Here is a 27,276-nt window from a genome sequence, read left to right on the forward strand (position 1 = left end):
TACTGATTCTGAAGATGACTTTTTGTATGACTGTGGAAATTCCCCAAAAGTGATTCTTTACAAAGAAATTAGGTAATGATAAAACCTTTTTTTTTTTCCACAGCTGCTCAGATGTGCTGTGTAGTTTTCTACAAAAAAAGAAGGATGAGCTGAGATGAACTCTTACTGGAGCGTTTGGGAATGTATCATGATATTTATTTTTTTCCTCAAAGGTGAGTCCAGTATCCATTGAGCCTGCTTGAGTTTAGAGCGTGTGTGGTTTAGCGCAGCGTTAACTGTCACTGTTGCAGTTCTGACCACAGAGGTCAGCTGTAAAGTGTCTTGGTTTTTGACAGTAGAAATTGGAGGTAATCTAAAGATGTTGTGGATTTTCAAACACTTGTAACTTGTTTTTGATTGCATGCATTTACCATCCTGTTTGGATTATCCCCCAATTAGACAACACATCATTAGACTGTATGTGTATGGAAACCTGTGTGCCTGTCTTTTCTCTGCAGACTGTCGTTTGCATCCTGCACTTCAGGCGCAGTTCAACGGCCTTGGCACCCTGACAGTAACACCCGCTACACCCTTCCTCCTGGGCTCAGACTTGACGGTTCACTGCCACATCAGAGAGTGCAGAAAAGGGTAGGGAAAAATACAAATATGACAAAAACACACCTTATTCCTGTGTGTATGATATGGTACAGAATAATGTACATTATTCTTGTATCATTTTGTCCATGTTTGTTCTGAAATGATAAAGGTATTTCAGAAATTAAACTCTTTGGTTTTGGTGATACTGTCTTCTAGGAGCAAAATATTCATTGAACTACAGAACAATGGGATTTCAGCGACATTAGAAAGAGTCAACTGCACCACGGCAGTTTTACATCTGTTTAATGTGCGGACGCCACAGTCTGCAGTGCTCTGCAAGTTGGAGTTTGGAAAGACACTGAGAAATGTGAATGGACTGACTCTAAAGGGTGGAAGTAAGTTTTTAGAAAGACTCATAAGATCATAATATTCATCCAAGTTTTCATTAACGAAGTGACTGGACTTGTTAAGATTCAATTTCTGAAAGATTAAAAGTCATTAGACTTTCAATTTTTAAAAGATTTTCAATCTTAAGATCATTTCAATTTCACTGCTCACTTTTTTTTAACCTTTTTTTTTATCCAAAGTTCCTCCAGATAAACCTGGAAATATTATTTGTGTCACCACTAAAAGCTCTGATTCTATTGGCTGCTCATGGTTCAAAGGACAGGAAACATATATCCCAACTGCAAACAACATTTCAATCAAACGGTATGTCGTCACCTTGAGTGGAACAAAAGCAGCTGTTTTATTGTTTTAAAATATGTCACAACCATAGACTGTATTATTTGACCACCCCTCTTCTTTTTTCCAGAGAGAATGGGAGCCTCTTACGTCAGTTTCAGATACAGGGTACCACAGAAGTCACCCTGCCACGTGTGTGGTTTGATGAAAACACTACGTACCAGATTAACATCACTGCTTACAACCCCTTTGGAGCCTCACCGTCTGATCCATTTCCACTCTGTGTGAAGGATATAGGCAAGCTCTCACCTCTGTTACACTCAAACTCACATCTCCAGCAATGACTGTGCAGCTACATCAAAGTTCTGTTTTGACATTAGATTACCAAGAGTTTTCTTTGGAAATCGTTCATCTTGTGAACATTTAGTTTACAGAGTTCAACACAAACTGCTGGTGTGTCCATCCCTCATCACAAATATACTTACTCTGTTGGGTTTTTTTAATTGCAGTGATACCAGAGACCCCTCACATCATGCAGGTGGAGTTTGTGAATTACTCTTTAGCAGCTTTGCTGCATTGGAGCACAGCTGAATCCTCGGAGCGCTTGAGTCCCTGTGTCAGGCTGCGCACGTTTAATACCTCTTGGGTAAAGTGATGATGTCTTAAAATAGTTGGTTTATGGTATTACACGGAACCGACTACCAGAAAGTGAACGTCTTTCTTTGTCTTTTCTTTTTTTTTCTGCTTTAGAGAGCTGCAGAAGGGACTAAACTTAGAGAAGATCAGATAGAAGTGGGAGGTCTCGAGCCGCTGACTGATTATGAGTTCCAGGTGAGAGCATGTTTCCCACTATCAGGAGAGAAGCAGGTTTTCAAACTCTGCTTCACCTCTTCATCAGCCTCAAACAAAAGGTCATACTGCAGCAACTGGAGCCCAACTGTGAAAGGGAAAAGTCCCGGAAAAGGTGAGCTGATAATTCTTACTCATCATTGAAAAAAAAAAAATTGTGATAAATAATATGACAAGTTTCTCAAATGTCATAAAAAAAAAAAAACTCAGCTTCTGGTGAAACCTATCTTTAGGTCCATCTCAGAAGCTGCATGTGTGGAGGGTTTTAGGCAACACGGAGACAAATGGGCTGAAGATGGTGACTGCTTTGTGGAAGGTATGTGTCAAAGATATCTATGAGCTTTGGCTTTTATATTTTTACAGCCTGTTCCAAAAAAAGAGAAAAGACAAGAAAAGGAAAGTCGAACTAAATGGCACAGGAAGCTTATTGTGATGGTGCTTGATGACTTCTTGATGATAATTACTGACTAACATAATTTTTTTCCAGTTGTTTTCCCTTTTTTCTACAATAAGCCAACTATTTCATGGTTGAGAGTTAATTTAATAAATAAATAATAACTAGAAAAGGTCGGAGAGCACAGCCCTCCACCAAGCATGTTGTGATTGTCGCCCAACACTTTAGTCCTACTTTAATGTTATACTCCCTTTCAGCAGACTGTCTGCTACAATTTGGTGTTAGTTGTAGGTTTGTAAAATAATTTGTTACCTGACAGAGTTGAAAATTGTGATGACCCAGAACAAATTTCATATTCTGGATCTTAGTATCCACAATATTGGCAGGATCTGGATCATACTTAAACATCTGTCAGAAATAATGGTGACCTTGTCTTGTATTGTTTTGCAAAGCAATCTGACCATTTATCATGGAGTTATATTCACATATGGTGAAAACGGCCCTATCTCACAATGATAAAGAATTCTTTAAAAATAATCCTGGATCCAGACAGTGATCCAGATCACCTCCAAAATTTAATCACTTCTTCCTTATCCCATTTTCAACATTCCCTGAAAAGTTCATCAAGATCTGTTTGTTACTTTTTGAGTTATGTTGTTCACAGACAAACAGACAAACCCTCCCAAAAACACAACCTCCTTGGCGGAGGTAATAATATAATAATAATAACAATAATTATAAAAATGCCTGGTGCTCCCAGCTCAGTGCGGCTCTTAATCTCTAGCCAGAGTCTTCTCCTCTGCTGAGCCCAAATGGTGGAATGAATTACCCAACTCCATTCAATCCACAGATCCTTTCTACTTTAAGAGATGTCCGAAGACTGATCTGTTAATGAAACAATTGGGTCTTTAATCTGAACCTTCTCCTCCTTGTCCTCAGGCGTAGAATGAATCAGAAGATCTCAGACCCAGCTTTTTGTGAATATTTAGCTCTGATTATTGAATGCTGTTGAAGGTTTAATGATATTATTGAAGTAATTATAATTGTGGTTAGCTATGACTACATTATTTTACATGAAAAAAAAACACACTTCTTCTTGCACTTATTGGAAGCACCTACAGCGAAGTAGCACTATGTCACACTAACTTAGGTTTTCCCTTCTGTCTAAATTCTTGCTTGTGTTGTACGTCACTTGGATGGACTTTTCCCTCAGCCTCCATCTCCAAAAGATTACAGTGGAGAGGTGCAACACTACATTATCTTTTCTGGTGAAGAGAAGAGAAAGAATACGACTTGTGTTGCTGCCGTGAGTCAGTGTTTAGTTCAAGTACCGGCAGACGTCCAGACGCTCAGCATCAGTGTGGTCACCTTGTATGGGACTTCTCCACCTGCTGATATGCCTCTCAAACAATCAGGTACAGAAACATCAAACAAATACTGAAAAATGTATCAAAGGTTAAAAACAAAAACTAACTAAGGTGTAATCTCTTCTCCTGTCAAACTCTTTAGGTGATCATGGGCCTGACCTGTATGTGACCCCTGCCGCTGATGGTAGTGCTGTTTTTGTCTCCTGGTCGTGGGCAGAGGGCAAACACTGGTCTGCATCAGGGGAAAAACTCCTGCGCTGTGTGTTGGAGTGGAAAAGTATACCTGCAGCAGAGCAGGAGTGGCAGAGCCTGGGCCCTGATGAAAACACAGCATCAGTCACAGGTACAGAAGTGATCCTGTCCAGCCACAAAGATGACAGAGCCTCTGCCTGTGTGTCTATGTGTCTGTGCACAGAAACACGAGTACGAACAATTTCATACAACAGGCAAATGTAAAATAATACACTTTTGACAACACAAATCCTTTACCTCAGCCAAACACTGCCCTCTTGTGGACAGCTTGTGCTTTAATGGTTTGACATCAACAACTGTTATGTTTGTATTTAAAATAAAAAATTCATGCTTCTACGGCATATTTAGCTCAAAAAAGCAAAGTAAAAAATAATATTGTTGTCCAGTTGTTTTTATTATGAGAATACAAAGCTTTTTTTTTTTTTTTCATTACAGGCTTGACTGCAGGTGTGAGGTACAATATCTCTCTGTTTGCTGTGACCACTAGAGGTGTCAGCGCTCCATCATCTCATCTGGTCTACTCCCATGAACTGAGTAAGTTAACAGTTTGTTTCTTTAATGAATTCATTCAGCAGACCATATTTATAGTGATTACTTATTTGTTTCTGTGAAGAACTTTGAATTGCCTTGGTGCCAAATGTGCTATAAATAAACTTTTCTTGCTTTACCTCATCTTAGTCCAGTTAAGACAACTAGACAGGCTATCCTATTTGTTGTACATGTTGATACTGAGCACCCTTTTTCTCTCCCTTTTCTCTCTGTGACTGTATGTGTTTCAGAGCCACAGGCCGGTCCCAGTATGTCAGTATTAGTTCGTAAAGACAGACAGATCCAGGTCCAGTGGGATGAGCTGCCTGTTGAGCAGCAGAGAGGCTTCATCAAAAACTACACCATCTATGTCCAGTCACTGGACTCCAGAAACACAGAGCTTAGAGGTAAACAGCACTTTAGTTTTCTGGCTGAACAAACAATCTGAATGTCTGCTCCTTTTATTTCTTGAACGAAGAACAGAAGAATTAAGCTTTATTCTTGGTTTTTCTACCACAAGTGAAAAAAAAATCTGTTGTGTTACTAAAAATCTCATGAGTGTTTGAAGGAAGCACGACTGCTGTGAGGTGTTTTCTGTTCATTGTACATCAGGACTTCTTCTCTGTGGTCTGCTAAACACTCACACACGTGGGTAGTAACATATGCAGCCATATGCATTTATGGCTGCATCACAGCAAACGCCATTGTTACTCAATGGAAAGTGTGCAACCAGCATTCCACCGATACTCCCCTCCCACAAACTTTGAGTGCATCAGCAGGGTTTTTCACCTCTCACTTCCAGTAATTCAAATATCTACTTGTGGTTTCTTTTTTGATGCTTCAGTGATTCTTTTTTTTATTGATTAGACAAACAAACCATTAAATGATTGTTAGAAGCACTGAGGCAGCAGATACTCCAACATTCATTAAGAAACTCATTAAAATGCTGAAACAACAGTGAAGGACAGTGAAGAGAGAACAGCAGGAAGATGTTCAGAAGAGCAGGTTTTCATTCTGTCTCAGACACTCATTGTATTCACTGAATCATAGTGTTTTCTAGAACTCACTCTGACCACCAACAGGAAGCACTGCGGCTTTATGCACACATGCAACCATGAGGCATTTACTTTACACGTACACTATTTCTGGAGCTGAAGTGTAGATGCACCAGAATTTCTTTTTCTCAGAACCACCGGTTGGTCTGCAGAAAACAAGTATCCCTGCTGTGTGATCTCTAGTCTGAAGTCACAAATGTAGCATCAAAATATTTAATCAACTAGCCTTGTTGACATGAATTTGTACATGTTTACATCAGTTTGCATTTACTTTAATGAATTCTCACAGCTGATAAAACTTTATCATGGCCGTGAAAAAAATTAATGACCTTGAAACATCTGTAGTGTCGAAATTCTACACAATGCGTAAAAACTACATACTGTGTCTTTATATGATCATCTTTCTAAATTCATCTTGTACTTTCTAAAAAAAAATACTGTAAAAAGGCAGATAATGTCCTGGTAGAAAACTACCAGTATATTTTCCGTTAAGTTTATGGACATTTCCTTCAACCTTAAAAAGAGACGTTTCTGTAAATTTGCAGTTTAAATTTTGTATCACCTGCCAGTACTTCACTGTGATTTGACAGTGTTCTGTAAAAAAGTTTATTATACAATAGGTATAGACCGATTATCGGGGCCAATATTTGGCATTTTGAGGCATATCGGCATCAGCCCTTTTTTTAATCCCACGGCCGATAAGAAACAAATTTAAAACTGCGCTGTTGTGGCTCTGATGCAGCCGCTCCGCTGTCTGCAGTCACTACTCAGTTTCCAGCACTGTCCCACCCACACTACCATTTAAGTGGTTACAAGCAGAGCCATTGCTCGGGAAACAGCCAATCAGCAATGCAGTTATTACAGTTATTGCAGTTACATTGAAATTTTAGAAAACTTTATTTACTGTAGAAAACTTTAGCTATTTTTTTTTTTTAAGTTTTCATTTAACTTTATGAAACATGCTGCTAAGCCTGGGAGCTGTTTGATAAACTGATGCTTAAAGGTATTTGAATAAATTTAAGTGTTGGAGTTTGTATTGTTCAAAATTTTGACACCAATATTTGCACTTTGACTGCAAATGAATATCGGCTTCAAATATCGGTTATTGGCCTCCTTGACTACAAATAATCGGTATCAGCCGCAAAAAAATCCATATCGGTCTTTCTCTATTATATAACAACAGTTACTGCAACCATGAGTGAGGAGGGAACAGGGTGCAGCGGCACAATGCAACATGTGAATCGATAAACATATAGTATTCATGTAAAAAGACTATACAGAAAATACGTAAAGTTAGTATGGTACTTTGTACCCTGTTTTTAAGGACTTTATTTTTACAGTGTATGCACTTTTAAATAAGAGAAACTGTAGCTATTTGTCCAAATCAAAGAACTTTCATTTTCACCATCATTTGCGTCTCTACAGTACCTGTGTCTGACCCCAAGCCCAGACAAATGTGGCTGGACTGTCCTGACGGAGCTCTTGCTCTGCAGATGACTGCATCCACCTCAGCTGGAGAAGGGCCACGAGGGATCAGGGTTCCCTCTCTGCCTGCAGAACCTGGAGGTCAGTGCCCCGCTGCTGTCTCTCTGAAGAAATAACCTTTAACCTTTTTATTTCATATATAAAAAATGAAAAGTCCTTTCTCTTTAACTCTTGTGTTTTTCCCTTGTTGTCTTTTCCAGTCAGCCTGGTGATTGTGATGGTTTTCATCATTACTTTTTTCGTGGGGATCCTATCCAACCTGTTGTGCTGGAGCTGTGTGAGAGAAAGGTATTATGTAACTAGTGTACTTAAAACATAGAATGAACAGGAAAGTCTTAACAGGTAAATCAGTTCTCTCATGGTCCTGTGATTGCTTTTAAATGTTCACAAGTTTCTGTTTCACAAGTATCCAGGGTGTATGCCACAGTGGCTGATCTTATGAAAGCCACACATTAACTAGAAGAGGAACCTTAACCAGAACAAAAGTACAAAGTGTGGTCAAAGCACCCCGGTGTAACAGATGTTTGGAGAAGTAGATATCAAACAAGGAAATGGAGCAGTGATAACACCATTCTGGGATGTAATTAACATTTTTCATAGCTACAGTGTCAGATTATAAACTGACTTCTCCTGCACCTAACTGCCCTCGTCTGTGTGTTTCAGTATCAAAGAGAAATGTGTGTCCTGGGGACCTGCATGTGTTGGTGAAAACTTGCCGAAACCAGAAAACAGCTTTGCCATCAGACTTCTGAAGGTAACTAAACTTGTGCTGGCTTTCACACTCCCCTCTTCTCTTTATATGAGAGCCAACAAACCAGGCATGACCACACAGAACATGTAACTTGACCTACTACTATTTTGACCAGACTTGGCAATCCTCTACCAACGCTGCTTATACTTGATGCTTAAAAGACTGAACCACTACTAATGTTCTTTGTTGCCTTTCTGCTTTTGCTCTGACAACATGAACCTTTGTGAGCTGCTGAAGTAATGATCAGGGATATGATGACACTCTTTGCTAGATACATATCCATTCAGCTCAAGTTTTCATTCTTTTGTTGGTCTTCTGGTTTCCAGCACAACAGGGATGAGCTGTCCTTCTCAACAACCATCAGTGACCCCCCTCTCAGTCTGATCCTTCAGGATGAAAGAGATGACGTGTACCCCTGTGTACACATTGAGTCTTATCAGACCAGACGAGGACAGTTCACAGTGGATACGCCTTTGCTGATCTCAGATTTCAAAGCACTGCATGTTGACAGTCAGGTGGAGCCTGTCAGCTACAAACCTCAGACTGCTTTACAAGAAGAGGAGTCAAAGAAGACGGATGAAGAGCAGAGTGACATGTTAACAAGTGGGCAGGAGGAAAGATGTCTAGGTTTACCAGGAGGATTACTGGGAGGCTTGCTGTCCACTGTGGAGGTGGATTTCTCTGCTTCACCTCTTGGTCAGACTCTCAGCTCTGTGAGTGATCTCCTCTGGCCTGAACCCACAGAGACAATAACTGACCTAAAAGAGGGCTACCTACCAGAGAAAGAGATGGAGCTGGACTGTCCCTGTCAGGATTTCCAGCAGGGTGAAATAATCATTTGTGACCCTGCAGACACCTGTGTATCTGGAGCTGAGACATCATTGACTGATGGTTATTTTCCCCAGGTAGCTGATGTCAGCACGGTTCATTGTGACACACTCATGTAGCAAGGACTTTGGAGTGACACAAACAAAACAACCTGTTCCACTGAACTCATCCTAAAAAAGGCATTATCAAAACAGCACTTACTTCATGATGACCTCAACGTTTTGTAACCAGGAAATTACGCTCAAGACAAGCACTAAATAAATCTGTCAAGAGTCTCTGATGCTGCTGTGTTCCTCACATTTACCTTTTGTTGACATTGTGTTCTGTGTATTCATACTAATAAGGAAATTATGTTTGTGTCAGTACAGCAGAGGCTCATCTTCCACTTTAGGTCCACAGGATCAGCTCTGCATTGTTTTGTGATGAGATGAATTTCAGGCCAAGAGCTCCACCATGGTTTCACTGCTGTAAAATAAACATCACACAGGGTTTTGTGCAGACATTGTTGGTTCACAGGTGAGGTTTTGGGATGTTTTTGCCCCTTTGAGACTAACTCATTAGTGTTTTGCATGCATTAGCGAAAAAAAAAAAAAAGAAAGGTTGACTCATTTATGTTTCCCTAAGTGTGAATATCTGAAACATCTATGATGCTCTTTTGACCTTTGAACTCCCCATTCATCAGATCAAGTCTTGTATGTATGGTTCAGTACAAGGTTACAATAGTTTTGGATTTGTCATTATAGTTTACTTTTAGTTAGTTTTGACATTTTGTTTTCCATTACAGTTTAGTTTTAATTAGTTTTAGAGCGGGCATTCTAGTTTTTATTTAGTTTTGATTTTTGCAACAAGGCTTAGTTTTAGTTTAGTTTCAGTTTAGTTTAGTATTTCATACCTTATCAACCAGGTGCAGGATTCAAAAAGGTCAGAGTAAATATTTTGTCATACTGTTTATTTTCAAGTCCCAGTAAGTTGCTATGATGGTGCCGTACGGTGCTGACAACTGCTCAAAACTGTCGTAAAATTGGATGGGAAAATGTGTCAGATTGATTTAAATCCTAAAGACTATTAAGAAACAATAAGGAAGGACATTTTGTCTATAATTTTGGTTAGTTTCAGTTAGTTTTCTGAACACAAGATACAGTTTTAGCTTACTTGTCGTTTTTGTTTTCTGTTCTAGTTTTTATTAGTTTGAGTTAACTGCAATGTATTTTAAATTTTAGTTTTCGTTTTTAGTTTTGTTTTAGTTAACTATTATAATCTTGGTTCGGTATCTGATCAAATATTCAAACAATAGAAACATCAAAACCAGCCTGAGCTGTGCACTATTCATGCTTATCTGAAAAGTTAGCATGCTAAAACTTCCTGGAAATTTTTAAAACATTGTGAGCATGTAGACGTCCCTGAGTTCAAATTCAGAGGTACAGCCTTGTGAAGCTGCTGGTCTCATTATAGACCCTGGGCTCATACTAGAGCTCCTAAACCCTGGCACAAAACTTCCTCAATGTAAACCCTTCTGAAATAATTTTTTTAATGTTTTTAAAGGTGATGGATATTTTTACAGAAAAGTTCATGATTTACAAAAAAATTGTCACTTAACAAATAAAAGACAGTGAGTTTTTTGCTTTGACACTAATAACCAAGGCGGCAATTTGGAATAAGTCAGTCTTTTTAATCTCGGTCTTTAAATGTGTTGCACCAACATTTATGATGTTTAGTTATTCAAGTTTTTTTTTACACCTTTATTAGAGAGATTACAGGACAGTTGATAGAGCAGGACGGGGTAAGGATGGGTGGTGACATCCAGGAAAGAGGCTGCAAGGATTCAAACCTTGGCCACCTGCCCAAGGCTTTGCTCCATCAATACAGAATAACACAGAATATTACGAAGCCCATAATGTGTTTTCCAGCCATCATAAAGTCTATACATTCCTGATTTCAACCTAACAGTGGTCTGGTTGTCCTGCAGCTCCACTCAACATCCTTCTGGATTGGAGTCGTCTTAATGATAACTCTTTAACTAAAAAGATAAATAATGCTAGCAACATGCTAACAACCTAATCTCTCCTGCAACATGTATTTCCTTTGGCTGCACAGCTCACTACCATCAACAAAAATCTGTTAAATGAAACTAGACTGTATTAATGTCTCAGTTAGGATGTGATTTTACTATTTATTTATACAATCCAAGCCTTTTTCAAGAGCAGTGAAGTGAAACTGAGTGTGAAGTTGTTTCAAAACACACCCAGGCTTAAAGTCAGTTAGATGTGTCGCCCCCCTCTCACAGATGAAGAATGGGTGTGTGTCTCTAAGATGCCCCTCAACGCTTCACTCACACCTGAGACATCTGTTGTAAAACACAGTCTTCAAGACTTCCTGACAGTTATCTTACTTCCTCACTGATGATCACAATTTCAGTTTCTCTCCCCTGTGAAGTTAAGAGCCATCTATTGTAGAATTAGAGACTTAAAACATATAATCTTGGCTTTGTTTTAGTGAAACACTTAAGTCATTAAATACATCTTGAACCTGTGAAATTAAAGCTGAAATGTGGTGCAGCTGTATAAGGGAAAGTCCCTTGACAACAGCACATGGGGTTATGAATGTTGTGGGAGTGAGAGACAGCCCAAGAAAAAAAGAAAGAAAGAAAAAGAAAGAAAGAAACTCCTAATATTTGCCTGATGTTTTGCTGTGCTGTTAAGCCTCTAACTTTCAGACGTCATACATTCCATGATGCTATCACAAAATCTGCCTTTAGACCCTCTTCATAGTATATGTTGACATAGTTAATCATACCATATCCCCCATGTATTAGATCAAACCTGCTTATGTCTCTTTTATCACAGCAGAAAGCACGAGGAGTAACTGTAGCTGAAAAATTTGAGGATAACTGGAAAATATGAACAAAAGAGCGCGAGACTATTTTGACTAAATAGGGGAGAGCGGGGTAAACTGAGCCACTTTTTACATTGTTTGACCTGTAGGCAAGTGGAAATTAAATTGAAGTAAAATCAACGCATGTACATTAATTTCACGATGTCTCACATCAATGGAAATAATTAGGACACATCCATAATGATTGGTCATGGAAATATAACCTGTCAAAAAAAAGGTCTTTGTGGCTCAACTTGCCCCAGCTAAGGGGTAAATTGCTCCACCTCAAAGGGTAAATTGAACCACATGGGGGTAAGTTGACCTTTTGACTTTTTTCGTAGCGTTCCTTGAAGTTGATGAACCAACCTCGACCTAAAAGAATAGGGACATTACAAAGAATCTGTTTAGCTACAAGACCAACTGTTTACCTGAGTTGAAATGTGATCTCTTCTACACTACCTGCTGAACGGTTAGCTTTCCAGCTCTCAGGGACAGGAGTATTGTTTTTCTCTGCCATTTCGTAGGCTAGATCACAGGACTTCTTTGCCGTGAGGCCATGGAACTGGTCAGTTAGTTTTTTCACATGGTTTTCCAGGTCTTCCTCCATCTCCTCTGTGAAGACCCTCTTTGCGTTTGCTGTCACTGTGTAGCTGTCACTTCCCCTCCCTCTTTCTTTTTTAGGAATCTGCGTCAGGTTGACCTGTCAATATTTCGCTCTGTGGCCACTTTTCTTGGGGACTTTCCACCCTGGACTTCGGTTGCTGCTCTCTGCATCTCCTCAAGGGGTGTTGAGCCCCAGTTTGTCTTCCTGCTGTATTTCCTCGGCATTCTAGCTTATCTACAATGTTACACATATTTTAAAAACATAACAAAAGACAAATCATTATGTATTACTACACTTCAACACATTTTACCTCTGACACTTAAGTGCCTCATTGTGGGGTAAGTGAAATCACTGGGTCAATTTACCCCGAGCAGTTTGGCTCACTTTACCTAACACAGCCACCATTTTGTTAAAAACAACCTAGCCTAGCAATTCAGGCTAATACCTAGCTACACGATTTACATGGTTTTATACATTCAGATACATACATATAGTTCAGCAACTCATTTGATGTATGTTTTAAAATATAGTCAGAATTATTTTGAGTTTATAGTCATTATTCGTGATATGTTGAAAATTTACTTCGACATGCAAAAATGATTTTTGGAGAATAAAATTAACTTGACACTTCAGCTTGATTTGTACTGTTTCCCAGAGACAGGGGGTGGGTCAATTTACCCATAGGCTCAACTTACCCCGTTCTCCCCTACATATAAAGTAGAGACCTGAATAAAGTCTTCAGTCAGTTTTTTTCATCATTATTGTTCGTATAGAGCAGCTTCGATGTGAGACTATGAGGTTGTAAACATTGTGATAGTTGTGTGTGTGTGTGTGTGTGTGTGTGTGTGTGTGTGTGTGTGTGTGTGTGTGTGTGTGTGTGTGTGTGTGTGTGTGTGTGTGTCACCTCACTCTCGCGGCGGCAGTTAGCGGGCACGGAGTCTGCGCTGTTCGCTGACTTCAGCCTGGACACGCTGCTCGTGTCTGAGCCGTTAAGTGAGAACAATGATGAAACTGAGCCCCAACCGGCTCAGATGGAGCCTTTAAAAAGACTAATTTGTTGCCGGGATGTGCTGCCTTGGTGAGTTGGTTTTGCTTGCCCTGCTTTATTTCCCTCATTAATTTCACGCAACCGCATTTTGACCTCAAACGGCGTTTTATCTCCACGCTTTGAAATCAAGCAGTTGATGAAGTTCTACAGTCATAGCCTATAACGTGAAATATTAGCTGGAAGACGGAAAGCACCGTGTGGTTTCCCAGGAATTATTTTTTTTAATTTACGAGAGAGCCGTTGATCCAATCTTAATTCACTGTAACCCGAAACTTAAATGAACACCCTGTATTTGCAAACTCTACCTTTTTTTATGGATGAACTAGCGGTTTCTCGGAGTGGTATAAGAGACATTGAAGAAGGAAGTAACAGATGACTCATGGCGAAAATGTCCCGAGCATGGTCCATCTTCACTGCTGTGATCCTCCTGGCTTTGCAGCTTTGCTCAGGTAGGCTCAGAAACGCTGATCTCCTTGTTAAAATGTTCTTCTTTTAGCTCAAAGATTACACAACAAAATCCTTTTAGCCCTTTAAAGCTAGAAATGGTTTCTGTGGTATTCTTCTAACTAGTCACTGACCTAACTTTTCTTGTATTGTTTTAAATTACTTGTACATTTGCATGAGGATATGTTTTGGCAAAAGCAATGCTCCTTCAAGCATTGAAATGTCCTCTTATTCCCAAATGTGAAATACCATAATGAGAAGTTTTCTTGAATAACAGCATCAAGTCAAATAAAGCCATCTATTTTACTCTCTGGTCACACAGCTTGCTCCATCAGGTCCAGTGCTGGCCCTGTAGTGCAGCTAGGCTCCAGCTTCAGGGTATACTGCAGCTTTGAATGCAAAAGTTTGGGGAAGATATACAGCGACCACCCGCCGAAACCGCAAAAGCATCACCTTTACAATTCTACAACCATCTTTCATGAGGTGGCAAATATTACTGAAGACCAAACATTTAGCTGTCGCTGCTCAAGTCCCCGGGATGACGAGCCTTGTGGGATTGACATCAAATCTGGATGTGAGTACGAGACCAAGGAGGAGGGAAGAAACTTACAGCAATATAATTTCACCAAACTTGCCTTTAACCTCCTCCCTGCAAGACTCACTTTTTGCATTGATACCTGCTGTTTCTTTGACCGTATCTTTTCAACACTAAGGAGCTGTGAAAATAGTCACTGCTTGTTCTCCTTTCTATATTTGTGTTCACACATATTCAGCTGAACGTGTGAACAAGATCATGTGTGCAAAGGCACCACTACTTGCCCTTGCTTGTAATGTTATCATTCACCATTGAAAACTATAGATGGCTGGATACTCAAAAAATAAACACTCTGCAAGTTCTTTCTAAGAGTAAATTTAATGTAAGTTAAGATCATTTTTACTTCCACTGCATTGGATGTCTTTAAAAGCTTTTTTAGGCTTGTGTGTTCTCTGTTCCTGAAATTCTTTACGTCTCTTGTTTGTCAGATCTTCCAGAGAAGCCCAAAAACATTTCCTGCACTTACAATGTCAGAAAAAATGAAAGCGGAGTTGTGCTCTGCGAATGGAAAACAGGCCGAGTCACTCATCTCAAAGATACGTTTGTGCTGTGGTGAGTTGAAAAGTTAACAAAATCTTATTAAGGAGTAAACAAACATCTCTCTTACTGAATTTTCCTTCTTATCAGTGATATTTATGCCTTTAAATGTTTCCAGATGGCAAATGAAAGAGGGCTGTTTGTGTTTCAGGTGGAAAACTGGGTCCAGAAATTACACAGCTGGACCAACTGTTTCACCATCAACCAGTTTCACTGTGTCCAGCTCTGACCGGGTGATCTCTGTATGGGTTGAAGTCAAAAATCAGCTGGGCTCTGAAATGTCTGCTACCATCAACTACTTACTCAGGGACATTGGTAATAGAGCAGCTTATCATCAACCATAGCATAAAAACAAACTCTTTGTGAAGTAGCCTTTAAAAAAAGTTTCATAGTAAGTCTTAAGTTGATTTTGTTTAAGCTTCAAAACCAGCTTTGCAGCCTTCTTGAGTGTCAGGATCTTAAATTTTATGAAGTTTTATCCCTCACCTTCTTTTTTTACATCATGTAATGACTAACCATGATGGTTTCAAAAATCATCCTTCACACCCTTTTCTTGTCTGGTGTGTGATTGCTCTGTTCTGAGCAGCGAGACCGCCTGCTCCTGTTCTCGAGCAGCCTGAGTGTTCCTCTCGAAAGTGCAACTTCAAAGTGGAGCAGCATGTGAGGACTCATCGCCTGGAGATCCAGTTCAGTACAGAGACGCAGACATGGACATCATTCCCAGACTCAGTAAGACGTCTCAACAACTCAGACTTTGTACAGTCTAGTTATTTTATCAAGAGTTACCTCACTGCTTGACTTTCAGGTTCAAAGCCAGAGGCAGATGTGAATCTGAGTCTTATTTGCTCTGAGTTAAGTTCTGTGTGTTGCACAACTCTTAAAAACAATCCAGAATTTGACCTTTAATGCTGTAACAGGTGTGCTCAATGTTTGATCATAAATGTCACCGAACCACAGGACCAAATGTCTGTTAAACCAGAAGCTGGGGCATCCATGATTGAGGTTAAATATTTGACGTGTTTTCTCTCACAGGTTGTGAAGATGAGTCAGACACAGGTGCTTTCTGTGTCCTCCTTGGAGCCCTACAGATTGTACCATTTCAGAGCCAGGTCTAAGTTCAGCCATGGGCTGTGGAGTCAGTGGAGCATAAGTATCTCCAGCTGGACTCAGGAGGAAGGTAAGTTCTTACATGTTTGCCCGTTGTCCATTAGTCATCCATCCTGAAGTATTTTATTTCTTGTTTTAATCTTTTTAAAGAAAAAAAACACAATATTTGGGTTTTGCTTTAGTTGGAATATACCATTGGCTGACCTACATGTCTCCACGTAGTGCTTTTGGCCACCAGGCAACAGGTGGCATGGGCAAAGAAACCAATACAAGTCCTTCAAAGCACAATTCATGTGTAAAGACAGAGATTTGATTTAAGAGTATAAACAATACTGAACAGATGGTCTCAGTGAAATTATAGAGGATTCAAATCCAGTGCAACCCCTTCAGAAACACAGATCCACCTCTCCCTAGCCCCTCTGTCTTGTTTTGTCTTATTAAATTTGTGCTGTTAAAAGATTTTCTTTTACTTATTTAAAACACTTTATAGTTTATAAAATGCATTAAAATCCTCAAATGATGTTCATTTTGAGGAGTAGTTTTTTAAAGATCTTGAATATTCAGTGTGATAAAATAGAAAAAAAAAACAGGAAGGTAAACAAACCAGTTGTGTTAGCCTACAGCTCACGAGGGCTTTCTTCTACCACTGAATATTTCCTGAATGAAACTTATCTGTCGACAGACTCTGATGTGTTTTAAAGTGTAACGGTTTGTCTATGGCTTATAATCTAATCAGATATCAGATGGGTAGTGATGTTTGCCCTCATTTGAGTGTTTTAAGCAGTTATCAGCTCACCGCCGTCTACCTGCTGGACTAAGTTGTGTATTTGAGGTTAGAGTCAGGAAACACAGAGAATAACCAATCACCACAGTTATTTGAGTTCAGTTATGAAGAGTCTCTGAATCACAGTTTGACTTTGAGTTTTGAGCGAAGGAAAGTGAAGTGTTCAGAAAGACAGTGATGCCTCATGGGAAATCTCACTGCATATTTGTAAGGCTGATGGTGTAAAGATAACTTGGTCTATCTGCAGATCTGTTAGCTCAAACCGAGTGACAGATCATCAACTTTTTCTGAACCGAGCAGCAGTGGTCAGAGCAGAAATGTGTGAAGACACACTTCTGGTAAAAGGGTTCTTTCAAACATACACTTTATTTTAGTTTTAGCATGTAAATGATGCATTTTTTTTTACTAACCCTAACCCTGCTTTAGGAAGTTAGGGTTAGGGAAGGGTGCAGTATAAGACATAATTTTAAACACTTCAATAAAAGTTAAAAAGAAATGTGAATATATACAAAAGTTTAAAATAAATTAGTTTAAAAAGATAAGATTGGTGGTAGTCAGAATAAGTAGGCCAGGTAGAATGTATGGGTTTTGAAAATAGTTACCGAGTCAATGTTACGGATGTCTAGTGGGAATGAGTTCCAGAGACAGGGAGCAGAGAGACTAAAGGCTCTGGATGCTCACATGGTCAAGCAGGATTGGGGTGTCGAGGCTGAGGGAGGATGAACACAGCTGGGTTTGTTAATGAGGAGGAGATCAGTGATATATGGAGGGATGAGGTTGTGGAGGGCTTTGAAGGTGAGGAGCAGGATTTTATAACTCATGCATGTGGTAGATGATGGGTAGCCAGTGCAACTGTTGCATAACAGAAGTGATGTGGTGGAAAGAGGGAGTCTGGTGATAATCTGGCCTGCAGCATTTATTCCCTGCAACAGATGAGTTAATTGTGTTAAAAATGTTGTTCTCCCCCCTCTAGGGGGGTTAGGGTTGGAGGGTTAGGGTTAGTTAGGGTAAGGGGGTTAGGGCTTGAGTTAGTTAGGGTAAGGAGGTTAGGGCTTGGGTTAGTAGGGTTAGAGGATTAGGGTTAGGGTTAGTTAAGGTTAGTTAAGGTTAGGGGTTTGAGGTTAGTTAAGGTTAGGGGGTTAGTTCAGGTTAGGGGGCTAGGGGTAGGTTTAGGGTTAGTAGGGTTAGGTGGTAAGGGTCAGGGTGAGTTAGGGTTAGTAGGGTTAGGGGCTTAGGGTCAGTTAGGGTTATCAGGGTTAGGAGCTTAGGGTTAGGTGATCAGGATTAGTAGGGTTGGGGGGGTTAGTTTTCGAAAGGTTAGAGGGTTAGGGTTAGAGGGTTAGGGTTAGTAAGGTAAGGGGGTTAGTTGGGGTTGGGGGTTAGGGTTATAGTTAGTATGGTTAGGGGAATAGGGTTAGGGGTAGTTAGAGTTTGAAGGTTAAGGTAAGTTAAGGTTATGGGGTTAGGTTTAGGGTTAGTTAGGCTAGGGGGTTAGTGTTTGTAGGGTTAGAGGGTTGGGGTTAGCAAGGTGGGGGGGGGGTAGAGTTAGAGGGTTAGTCAGGGTAAGGGGATTAGGGTTTAGGTTAGAGGGTTAAGGTTAGTTCAGGTTAGGGGGGTTAGGGTTTGTTGGGGTTAGTTAAGGTAAGGGGGGTTCATTTTAGTGTAAGGGTTTGTTATCAGAGGTGTATTTAAAGGTAGACTTTGAATTTGCTAGACTTCAACTCAGGGAAGTGAAACAGAGCTGGAAATAAAACTTTTAAAGGACTTGAAGCATGACCTCACAAGCTTAAACTGTCACTTTCAAGTCAAATGATAAGACAGTAATTCTACCAACATGTCTTTCACTCTCATTCATTAAAAAAACAAACCACTTTTTTTCTCATGCAGTGGTATCAGTCAACGTATTCATGTTCTCATCTGTTGCAGCACCTGCTGAAGAGTTAGACGTGTGGTCCTGTAGGGATCCCTCTGATGCTTCGTCCCTCAGGGTTTACTGGAAGGTAAGTTTAAAACAAGGGACTCAGAAATCACTTCCAGAGTGTTTTTAAGATGAGGAAGTAAATTGAATTCAGGGATAACACACAGGTGTGCGGCTACGTGACTTATAGTTTGCAGTCTCCATGTTTTTTCTTTCTCACTCTGAGAGTGTGTGGGCGTGCAGTGTTGTAACCATAGTAACACTTTCTGATCTTCCTGCTTCACCACCATGTTCTGCTCAAACTAAAGGTCAACACCTGACCACTTTTTTGAGGTGTGACGCCCCCAAAAACACACTCACCAACACAAAACAGTTACACATCCCTTTCCTACACACACACACGTACACTCATTTGATGTTACTGAAAGAAAGACAGTGAGATATAAGTGAAACCTCACAGCAGACACCACAGTTTCAGTTTACAAGAAAAGAGGAGCTGAACAGAAATGGTGTGTCTTAAAAACTGTTTTTTGCTGCTTGTTGATTTAGAACATCCTCCGTAAAAAGATTTAAAAAAAGAAACTGACTGAACCAAACTTATTGACAAAAGTTTCTGTCATTGCAGGAGCCAAACATCTCCATCGCCAGAGGGAAAATCTTACATTACAACATCAGTGTTTTCAACCAAGGATCCAAATCTCTGGTCTCCACTATCAGCGTGAATGCAGATGTTAGGAACTTTACAGTCTCATTTTGTGTCTACTGTGAAGTGAAAGTGTGGGTCTGCAACTCCATAGGATCCTCCCCTCCTGCCAAGATTACAACAAAGCGCATAAATGGTAACAAAAAAAGGTTCATGGGTGGATGCTAGTAAAATGAAATCTTCATGTTGGTTCTTCATGAATCTGCTGGTCCAGTTGCTGTTTTTTTCCTGGGCTCCAGAGAATGGCTGTGTTTGTGTTTCTTTCTAAAAGTGAAGGGTACACTGTTCTTCCTCCTGTTTTCACAGCCAAGCCCCCTCAGGATGTGCACGTCACTGCAGACAACCACAGTATCGCCATCTCCTGGCGAAAGCCTGGAACTGCCCCTGCTCATACAGAGTACATAGTGGAGTGGTACCCACAGGGTCACAAACTGGAGCAGCTTCGATGGGTCCGGCTGGGAAAGAATAACCACCATTTTGTTATTACAGGTAGGACATGTGTAGTTACAGTATATGCAGGTTAAATAAGACAGAAAAAGTAAAGGGAGTGATCTGTGGTAGTTTTCTATTCTTAAGCATTGTTCATACCTCTCCACTAAATTGATTTTATACCACTCAGTGTTTAACGTATATCATATTTATTACACGTTTTAACAGATGAAATCACATGATCTCTATTTTAGCCCTCCTTTGTTGGTTTTAGGGTTGCCAACTATCTCAGTACTAAATACAGGACAGGTAAACAGCGCAATAGTGGTGTGAGCACGATGTGTTAATTCAGCGTATATTCGTATTCTGATTCAACTAGAAATGCAGAAAATGTGTATGCTGCACAGTCTTTTCTTTTTTACAGGTTACCCACATTTCTTTTGTCAAACTGACCGGACAACACTTTGTTTTTCCTTTTTTTTAATTTATTTATGTTTTTATTTTTTTATTTTTTTGTTTTTGTTTTTATTTTTTGCATTACGGCACGTTTTTGTTCTATACAACACAACAGCTCTAACATTATATGTCACAAATCTATTTCACATCAGTCAACTCAAAACCTAGAAATAATTTCCTCATTAATAGCTTAAGGGAAAAGATGAAGTGTGAACTGTGCTTGGAAGAGTAGGGAAGTTTTTCATTAAATGTTGAATTAAAAATGTAAGCTGACACAAAAATATAACAGGACAAAATAACAAAACCTAACTTATCATCACTCATTAAATTAAAATCTGTGTCTTCCTAATACGACCGGCTCAGGCCCTGTTTCTGCCAGCGTCACTTGCTGTTTGTTTTCTCTCTGTCTGCATTCTCTGAATTTAGTCTAAAATACGGGATGTCCCAGCTAATACGGGACAGTTGGCAACCCTAACTGGCCCCCTGTTAGTTGGATTTTATTTCTGAGTTACATATCCAAATATTTGGCCCTGTATGAACCGGCTCACAGCCTTAATCTTCAGGTAGGGGCCTCCTGGTTGTTCCAAAGACACTTAAAAGCAAAAGAAAGAAGGCCTTTTAAACCAGGACCCATTGCTTGGGTTATCTTCTCCCGTTGCTGGGTTTTATGCTTTTGCCGTACAGGGTGGGCCAGAAAGATTTACCCATCGTATATCTCCATTTTGTTTGCTACCAAAGTCTCCTTTGGTCTTCATTCAGGAAGGTGTGAAAGTGAACAGCCAGGTGTACCTTCAAATGCTTTAAGAAAAAGTGTTGCCTTGGTGTACCAATGCGTTTAGAGACCAGTATGTCTTCACACAAGATGGAGCACCAGCTCACACATCCAACGTCACACAGGCCTGGTGCAAGCAGCACTTTCTTGACTTCTGGGACAAGAACATGTGGCCTCCCTCAAGTCCGGATATCAATTTAATGGACTTTGCAATCTGGTCTATCCTGGAGAGGGAGGTCTCGAGAGTATCTCACAGCAGTGTCACCGCTTTGAAGACAGCTCTGATGAAGTCATGGTCAAAACTTGATGCAGAGATGTTGCGGCGCTCATGCCAGGCAGTGCCAGGTTGTCTCCAGGCTATAATAAAGGCAAAGGGTGGCCATATTGAGATGTAAATCTTTTTTGGTGACAGTGAATAAAGTATAGAAACTGTATTCAATGTTTGTTATGTTTGTCTGCACGCATTTTTGGATAGTGCGAAAAAAACCATTAGTTAATCTTTCTGGCCCACCCTATACTTAATGAAGTTGTACCCCTTGATCAGGTTTTGTCATTGCACTGTTAAATTGCTGGGTTTTACTTTACATTTTTGTTCTAGGACTTCTATTGTTAAGCCTGTTGTGAACCACTGTTTTTAAAGATGATATAATACATTTATTATTATTATTATTATTATTCATTATTAACATATTTTTTCTTTAAAGGACTGAAGCCAGCTAAGTGCTACGAAGGCGCTGTGTATACTTCCTACAATGATGGCTCAGTGGATCGCACTGGATTTACAGGCGTTATCTTGGAATTAGGTAAGAAAAGAAAACAGTAGAAAAAATAATCAGCACTAAGAGTTTATTAGTCATTGTTTGTTGATTTCCTCATTCATAGTCCCATCAGCTGGCCCGTCAGTCCAAGAGAGCATTGATGGGAACAATGTGAAAGTAAGCTGGACGTTCAGGGGTGAGTCTGGGGGCTGCATCACTCTGTATACCATCTATCTGGAGAGCAGCAGCGGACACCAGCAGCTCTGTAAGTATCCTTTTTCTCTGCCTTTCAGCATTTGCGCGTCAGATAACAGTTGCATGATTAACTTATCAAAGTCTGCTTTATTAAATGTATTGCAGTCTCAGTCCGAGCATCACAGAGGACACACACTATCCCTGGCTTGTCTCCATCTGCCTACAGCCTGTGGATGACTGCTTCCACTGCTAAAGGAGAGGGCCCTGCAGGTCAAAAGGTCAAATTCTACATCAAGCGTGAGTCGTTTTTTTAGTTATTTTTTTTGTGGGATATGTCAACCAGTCAAGTTTTTCACGAAAAATATTTTATGTGAAAGACTGATATCAGTCTGATGGAGTACATGTGATGCTGGGTCATTCTACAAAACAGGTGCCATTTGGGTCCACAACATTTGATGAGATGTACGAGGCACAACAATGTGTCAAAGAGTGTTTACAGAGTTTGGAGCTACTAAAGCAAGTGCTTTTATTGACATGCTGTATCAGAAAATTCTATTTCTTAAAGAGAAAAATCCTATTTTTTATCATTTTTCATCAGTACACTATCATTTTCATGTGTCTGTATTGACCAACATATTACTTGCATGTAAAATTTCACGTCATAATTTTCAATTTTTACTCAAAATGTATTATTTTCAGGATTATATGTCTGTCCCTTTTTAAACAAGATATCTTTATTAGAAATAAAAACTTTTTTTTTTTTTCAATAAAATGTGATAATTTACATGTGTCAGTTTGATATACTAGCCTGTCACGCTTACTTGTTTTGTGCTGTACTATAATGTACTATTTTCTTTAAATTATATCACATAGAGGAGTGGTACAAAAATGTCCTCCATGTCTGGAAAAAGAAGATAATATCAATTAAGATTTTATGCCTGAGGTGAGAAAATATACGTTTTGAAGGATAAGTATGTATTTCATGTTGTGGATTAAACAAAAAGAAGTTTGATTTTGTTAAAAATTTTGAGAATTGCATGGTGGAAATGGCACCGGTTTCGTAGAATGACTCTACTACAGGACTGTCTTCCACCCTGGCTAATGTTTGGGGTATGTACACTTCTGTGTGCATATTCAGTAAGCTGATATTAAAAATTAAACAGACTTCATACCGGTTGCATCTAAAAAGTGAAAGTTTTGAGGTCCGTATAGCTTAGGAGACATTTGAAAGTTCATAACATAAATATTTTCTTTATTTTCAAATTATATTATCCACGAATCACTTTTTTCTTCAACATTTTCCTTTGAAGTTGATGAAACTTAATCCGCTGGTATGACTTGTTTCACTGGATGTAATGGATCATGTTTTTTTATTTTCCTCAAACTTCATTCCATAAAGTGTTTGTGTGGTTAATCCTGTGTTAGCTCCATTGTGCATTAATTTCCGAAAGTTGGCTCTTACAGTAATTCTCCTCTTGCGTTTGTGTCTATGGAGCTTCAGAGGAACAATGGCAGACATGAAAAAGAACATTAGGGAGAAATAACTGGGAGATATAACTTCCTTGCTGAAGCTCCTCACTCATTTTAGATAAACCTGTCGACACATTTTTGTTAAGAGAAAAAAAAGGAACGGGGAACTCATTTCCCTCTTTCACTTAGTTTAAAAGCACATGATTGGGATAATCAGTTTTGTTCAGGGATTTCAATGACACTGTGGGCATCTAATCACTGATTTAAGAGTGGTAATAAAATAATGAATGAAATAATGAAATGCTGGATGTTTATTCTGCAATCTCACATCTCTGTGTCTCTCCGTTGCTTTTGCAGAGGAGACACAACTGTTCCTCCCGCTTGCGTGTGTCGCCGTGGCTGTGATCACACTGTTCCTCCTGTGTCTGTGGCAGAATCCTGCAGTAAAGCGGAGGTACAAGAGCAACAACAAATCAAAATACTTTTTTTTCTCACAAGGACACATTTGACAATTTTTGTTCAGCTTCTATTCTGCAGAGAACACGTAGCAGCTAACAAAGAAATCAGGAATAGAAAAAAAAAACAGTGATGGTTTTGTATAAAATTCTCCACACTCTCTTCTAGGTTCTTGGGGCTTTTTGTGTGTCTTATGCCAGATGCTGTGCTGGATCCTGCAAACAGTAAATGGGCAAAAGAGTGCATCAAGGAAAAGGTATTAATGACAATGTGTGCACACTTTTTTTAACTTGTGTCTCTTTTTGTAACTAAAAGCCATGTGTCTCTTCGTATCAGAACAAAATAAACCTCCAGCTGCCAAAGAATGCTTACTGTGCGCCTGAAGAGGAGGAAGAGCCCATCCTGGTTGACGTTGAGGAGCTGCCCAATCACAAGAGTGAAAACTGCCCCGATGGTTCCACTCAGCTCCCCCCTGAAACCAGCCCTGAGCCCCAGCTGGGGCAAACTACTGTACTTTACCCCCTGAGCACCTACATCAAGAGCCTCTCTCACGACTCAGACAGCTCAATGCACACAGACACCTCAATGGACACAAACTCAACTGTGGATTACATTTCGTCACAGGAGCCAGGAGATATGGACGAGGGCAATGAAGAGGGAGAAGAGTTTCAAGAAATGGTTGGTTTCTTTCCAGCTCACAATGTTTTCATGGAGCCGCTGGGGTTTGGAGGGACTTTGACTCTGGATGCGGTCAAATTCAACTGCACTGACATGTTTTAAATCAATTCATATCTGCCTGAAACCAAAACGCCAAAATAGGACTGCTACACCTTAAAGAATGGAGACAATGACTTGAGGTGGATACTGTTTCTTTTTCTTTTTGGTTTCTCTGAGATGTCTTTGAACTACCTCCTTTCACAATGAAGTCATAACCATAAGACAAACTACTTTCTCACCAAAGTATGCGGCGTTATAAGGTATACTTGACTGAAATAGTACTTTCGATTTCATTGTATGCATTACCGTTGTTTTCTTTACAAACACACTGAACACACTTATGAACTCTGCTGATGTGTTGAGACAGAGGATTTCAGGTACTAAACCCTGTGTTATCATCAAGCCTCCAGACCCGACTGGGACTCCTCTGTGCTAATGTCTGAATCAAATCAAATCAAGTCTCAGTCGAGTCCCCTTCACCTGAGTCTGAAAAGAGTCTTTACTGTCATTAATATAATTATTAGTACGAGGGCGGCTCTTTTACGACAAACTGTTGACTGTCTGAACCTGGTCCGACTGAATGTGTAATGAGGACACACACATCAATATCAGTTGAATAATCTCAAAAATACCTGAAGCCAGACTGCTCTTCATCAAAGATGAAATCAACCAAACAGCTTAGACATTGGTTAAGTCATTTTAGAGGCTGACATTACCGTTTGCTTCCTACCACAGTTGTTATCATAGTCTCATGCAACTTCAGCATCTAACCTGATTGTCTGGGTTCACTCTGATCAGACCTCTGTAAAAGGAGGGTTTGTCCCCATCTCTATGTGTTTTATATATACACAACAAAAGATTTGAATGAAAAATGCACAATCTGTAGCAACTCTTTATCTTGTCAGGAATCGTAGCTAAATAGGAGCGGCATGTTGAGCCGCATGTCAGCCTTTGCTTTCAACAGAATAATCTTATATAGATATGTAAATAATCTGACATAAACATGAAAATGAATCAAATCAATATCGATGTTTGAGTCTTTCTCCCTGAGTCCTATTGCAGTCCTTTCTGAGTCAGACTCAAGTCAAGCCTACAATTCTACAATTTCTTTTAGCAGATGCTTTTGTCCAAAGAAAGACAAAACACATTAATTCCTAGATTTAATTTAGATTTTTTAGATGCTACATCTGCTCAGTCAAAGATGCACACGGTCAGGACTCTGAAGGGGAAAAATCTAAATAAGCCATGACTTATTTTTCTTGGCGTTAATGCTTTCCCCTTTAAAGATTTCATATTATATTCTGTCTTATGTAGAGTATTGATAGTATCGTTACCAGACTCCACTGATGTTCCTCTTTATTGGTTGTGTTTTAATGTACATCTTCCCTACCTCAGCTCTCCTATAACTGGATGGAAGTGGATTTTATCTTTGATATATGTTCTTCTGGTGCATAATCTTCCAACTTGGCGAGAGATGTTTTATTATTTTCCTGGGGATCGCAATCACAATAAATCTTTTAAAACACGTTATCTTTTCATGTTAGGCCTAAGACGGCCTGTTGACGTTTGGAGAGACTTCTTTATGAGTGAATGATTTTTATTTAACTAGTTTACAGCCTTGAAAACATTTGAAATGTTGGGTGTCTTCAGCCTGTTGATTTCATGTACCTAAAGAGGTGAGCTGAGAGCAGGAAGATATCCTTGTTTTGAGTCTCAACACTGGTACCAGGGATTTCCAACCTTTTCCGCCTGCAACCCCGAAAACAGTGGTGAGAGATACGGTGATCCCCTGTCGTAGGAAAACACTAAAAGGTCAATCCAACTCACAAAAAACAATCCAAATACTTAATTAAGCTAATCTCTGAAAAATCACACTGCCTGTGTGCACATATTGTTGTTTACCGTCATCCCTGGTACCATTGTTATCCTGATTTAACCGTTGTGTACCATCGCCTCAGGGTCTTGAAGCAACAAAGAAAGATGAAAGCAGATCAAACATCTTTAGTTTACATGGTTTAAAATAATATATAACCACCCTATTTCCATTTATGTTTTTATGACAATGAATGAAAAAAGTAAATTTTTAAAGGTGATCCCTGGTCATTGTTTTATGACCTCCACTTTGGGAATCACTGGTCTAGACTGCTCTAGGTTTAGCTGAGAAGCTTTAACAGGACACTGATGAGATGGAATGCAGATGAAAGAACCATTGGCAACAAACTGAATCAGTGATTAAAAAAAGAAAACAGGGACAACAGAGTAGTAAAAAAAAAAAATAAAAATCTCTGAACTGGTTGATGGAGGTCAAGGCCAAACCTGGGTTTGAGTTACCACCCATATAGCTGATATAAACAATCACCAGTCTCCCTGCTTGGATGTTTAGCTTTGTATCAGTCCTTTGGGTAACCATAAATATTCATACAAATTTTGAAATCTTCATTTTTTTCTTAAAAAGCTAACTATGTGGTTCTGCTGTTGGCATTAAGGTCATCAAGCTCAGGGTTCATCCTCTGGTGACAATGACTGTATCAAATGCTATCATCATCAAGATAATGTTTCACATATATGCTTATTTAACTTCTTATTGCAGTTATCCAATTTAATGACGTCAATTAAAAACTAACATATTCAAATAAAAATCAA

At 39.5% G+C, this 27,276-nt stretch overlaps 2 protein-coding genes across 2 annotated transcripts; both read left to right on the forward strand.

Moving 5' to 3' along the window:
- Window positions 1–154: 154 nt before the first annotated feature.
- On the forward strand, window positions 155–8,995 carry il23r (interleukin 23 receptor). The gene is made up of 16 exons (XM_074667917.1): window positions 155–212; window positions 498–627; window positions 793–971; window positions 1,164–1,287; window positions 1,355–1,557; window positions 1,770–1,906; window positions 2,011–2,224; window positions 2,343–2,425; window positions 3,717–3,918; window positions 4,013–4,213; window positions 4,558–4,656; window positions 4,902–5,057; window positions 7,131–7,271; window positions 7,391–7,478; window positions 7,854–7,944; window positions 8,268–8,995. Exons 1-16 carry the CDS (start codon window positions 155–157, stop codon window positions 8,886–8,888), a joined length of 2,727 nt encoding a protein of 908 aa, XP_074524018.1. The 3' UTR covers window positions 8,889–8,995.
- A 4,189-nt stretch (window positions 8,996–13,184) lies between these two features.
- il12rb2 (interleukin 12 receptor, beta 2a) lies at window positions 13,185–26,880 on the forward strand. Its single transcript, XM_074669189.1, has 15 exons — window positions 13,185–13,741; window positions 14,059–14,310; window positions 14,760–14,883; window positions 15,020–15,183; window positions 15,455–15,597; window positions 15,901–16,045; window positions 18,686–18,759; window positions 19,303–19,516; window positions 19,687–19,869; window positions 21,742–21,840; window positions 21,920–22,060; window positions 22,156–22,287; window positions 23,818–23,914; window positions 24,085–24,172; window positions 24,253–26,880. Exons 1-15 carry the CDS (start codon window positions 13,672–13,674, stop codon window positions 24,694–24,696), a joined length of 2,370 nt encoding a protein of 789 aa, XP_074525290.1. The 5' UTR covers window positions 13,185–13,671; the 3' UTR covers window positions 24,697–26,880.
- The last annotated feature ends 396 nt before the right edge of the window (window positions 26,881–27,276 follow it).

The sequence above is a fragment of the Halichoeres trimaculatus genome, unplaced genomic scaffold (genome assembly GCF_033239565.1).
Source record: "Halichoeres trimaculatus isolate MK-OKI-2021-1 unplaced genomic scaffold, fHalTri1.1 fHalTri1_scaffold_4, whole genome shotgun sequence".
In the NCBI taxonomy this organism is placed as follows: domain Eukaryota; kingdom Metazoa; phylum Chordata; class Actinopteri; order Labriformes; family Labridae; genus Halichoeres; species Halichoeres trimaculatus.

Coding starts and splice junctions, on each gene's coding strand:
- il23r (XM_074667917.1), top strand. CDS start 155: ATGAACTCTTACTGGAGCGTTTGGGAATGTATCATGATATTTATTTTT. Junction 213..497: donor ATTTATTTTTTTCCTCAAAG/GTGAGTCCAGTA, acceptor TTTTCTCTGCAG/ACTGTCGTTTGCATCCTGCA. Junction 1,907..2,010: donor GCACGTTTAATACCTCTTGG/GTAAAGTGATGA, acceptor TTTCTGCTTTAG/AGAGCTGCAGAAGGGACTAA.
- il12rb2 (XM_074669189.1), top strand. CDS start 13,672: ATGGCGAAAATGTCCCGAGCATGGTCCATCTTCACTGCTGTGATCCTC. Junction 19,517..19,686: donor TACAACAAAGCGCATAAATG/GTAACAAAAAAA, acceptor CTGTTTTCACAG/CCAAGCCCCCTCAGGATGTG. Junction 24,173..24,252: donor AAGAGTGCATCAAGGAAAAG/GTATTAATGACA, acceptor TCTTCGTATCAG/AACAAAATAAACCTCCAGCT.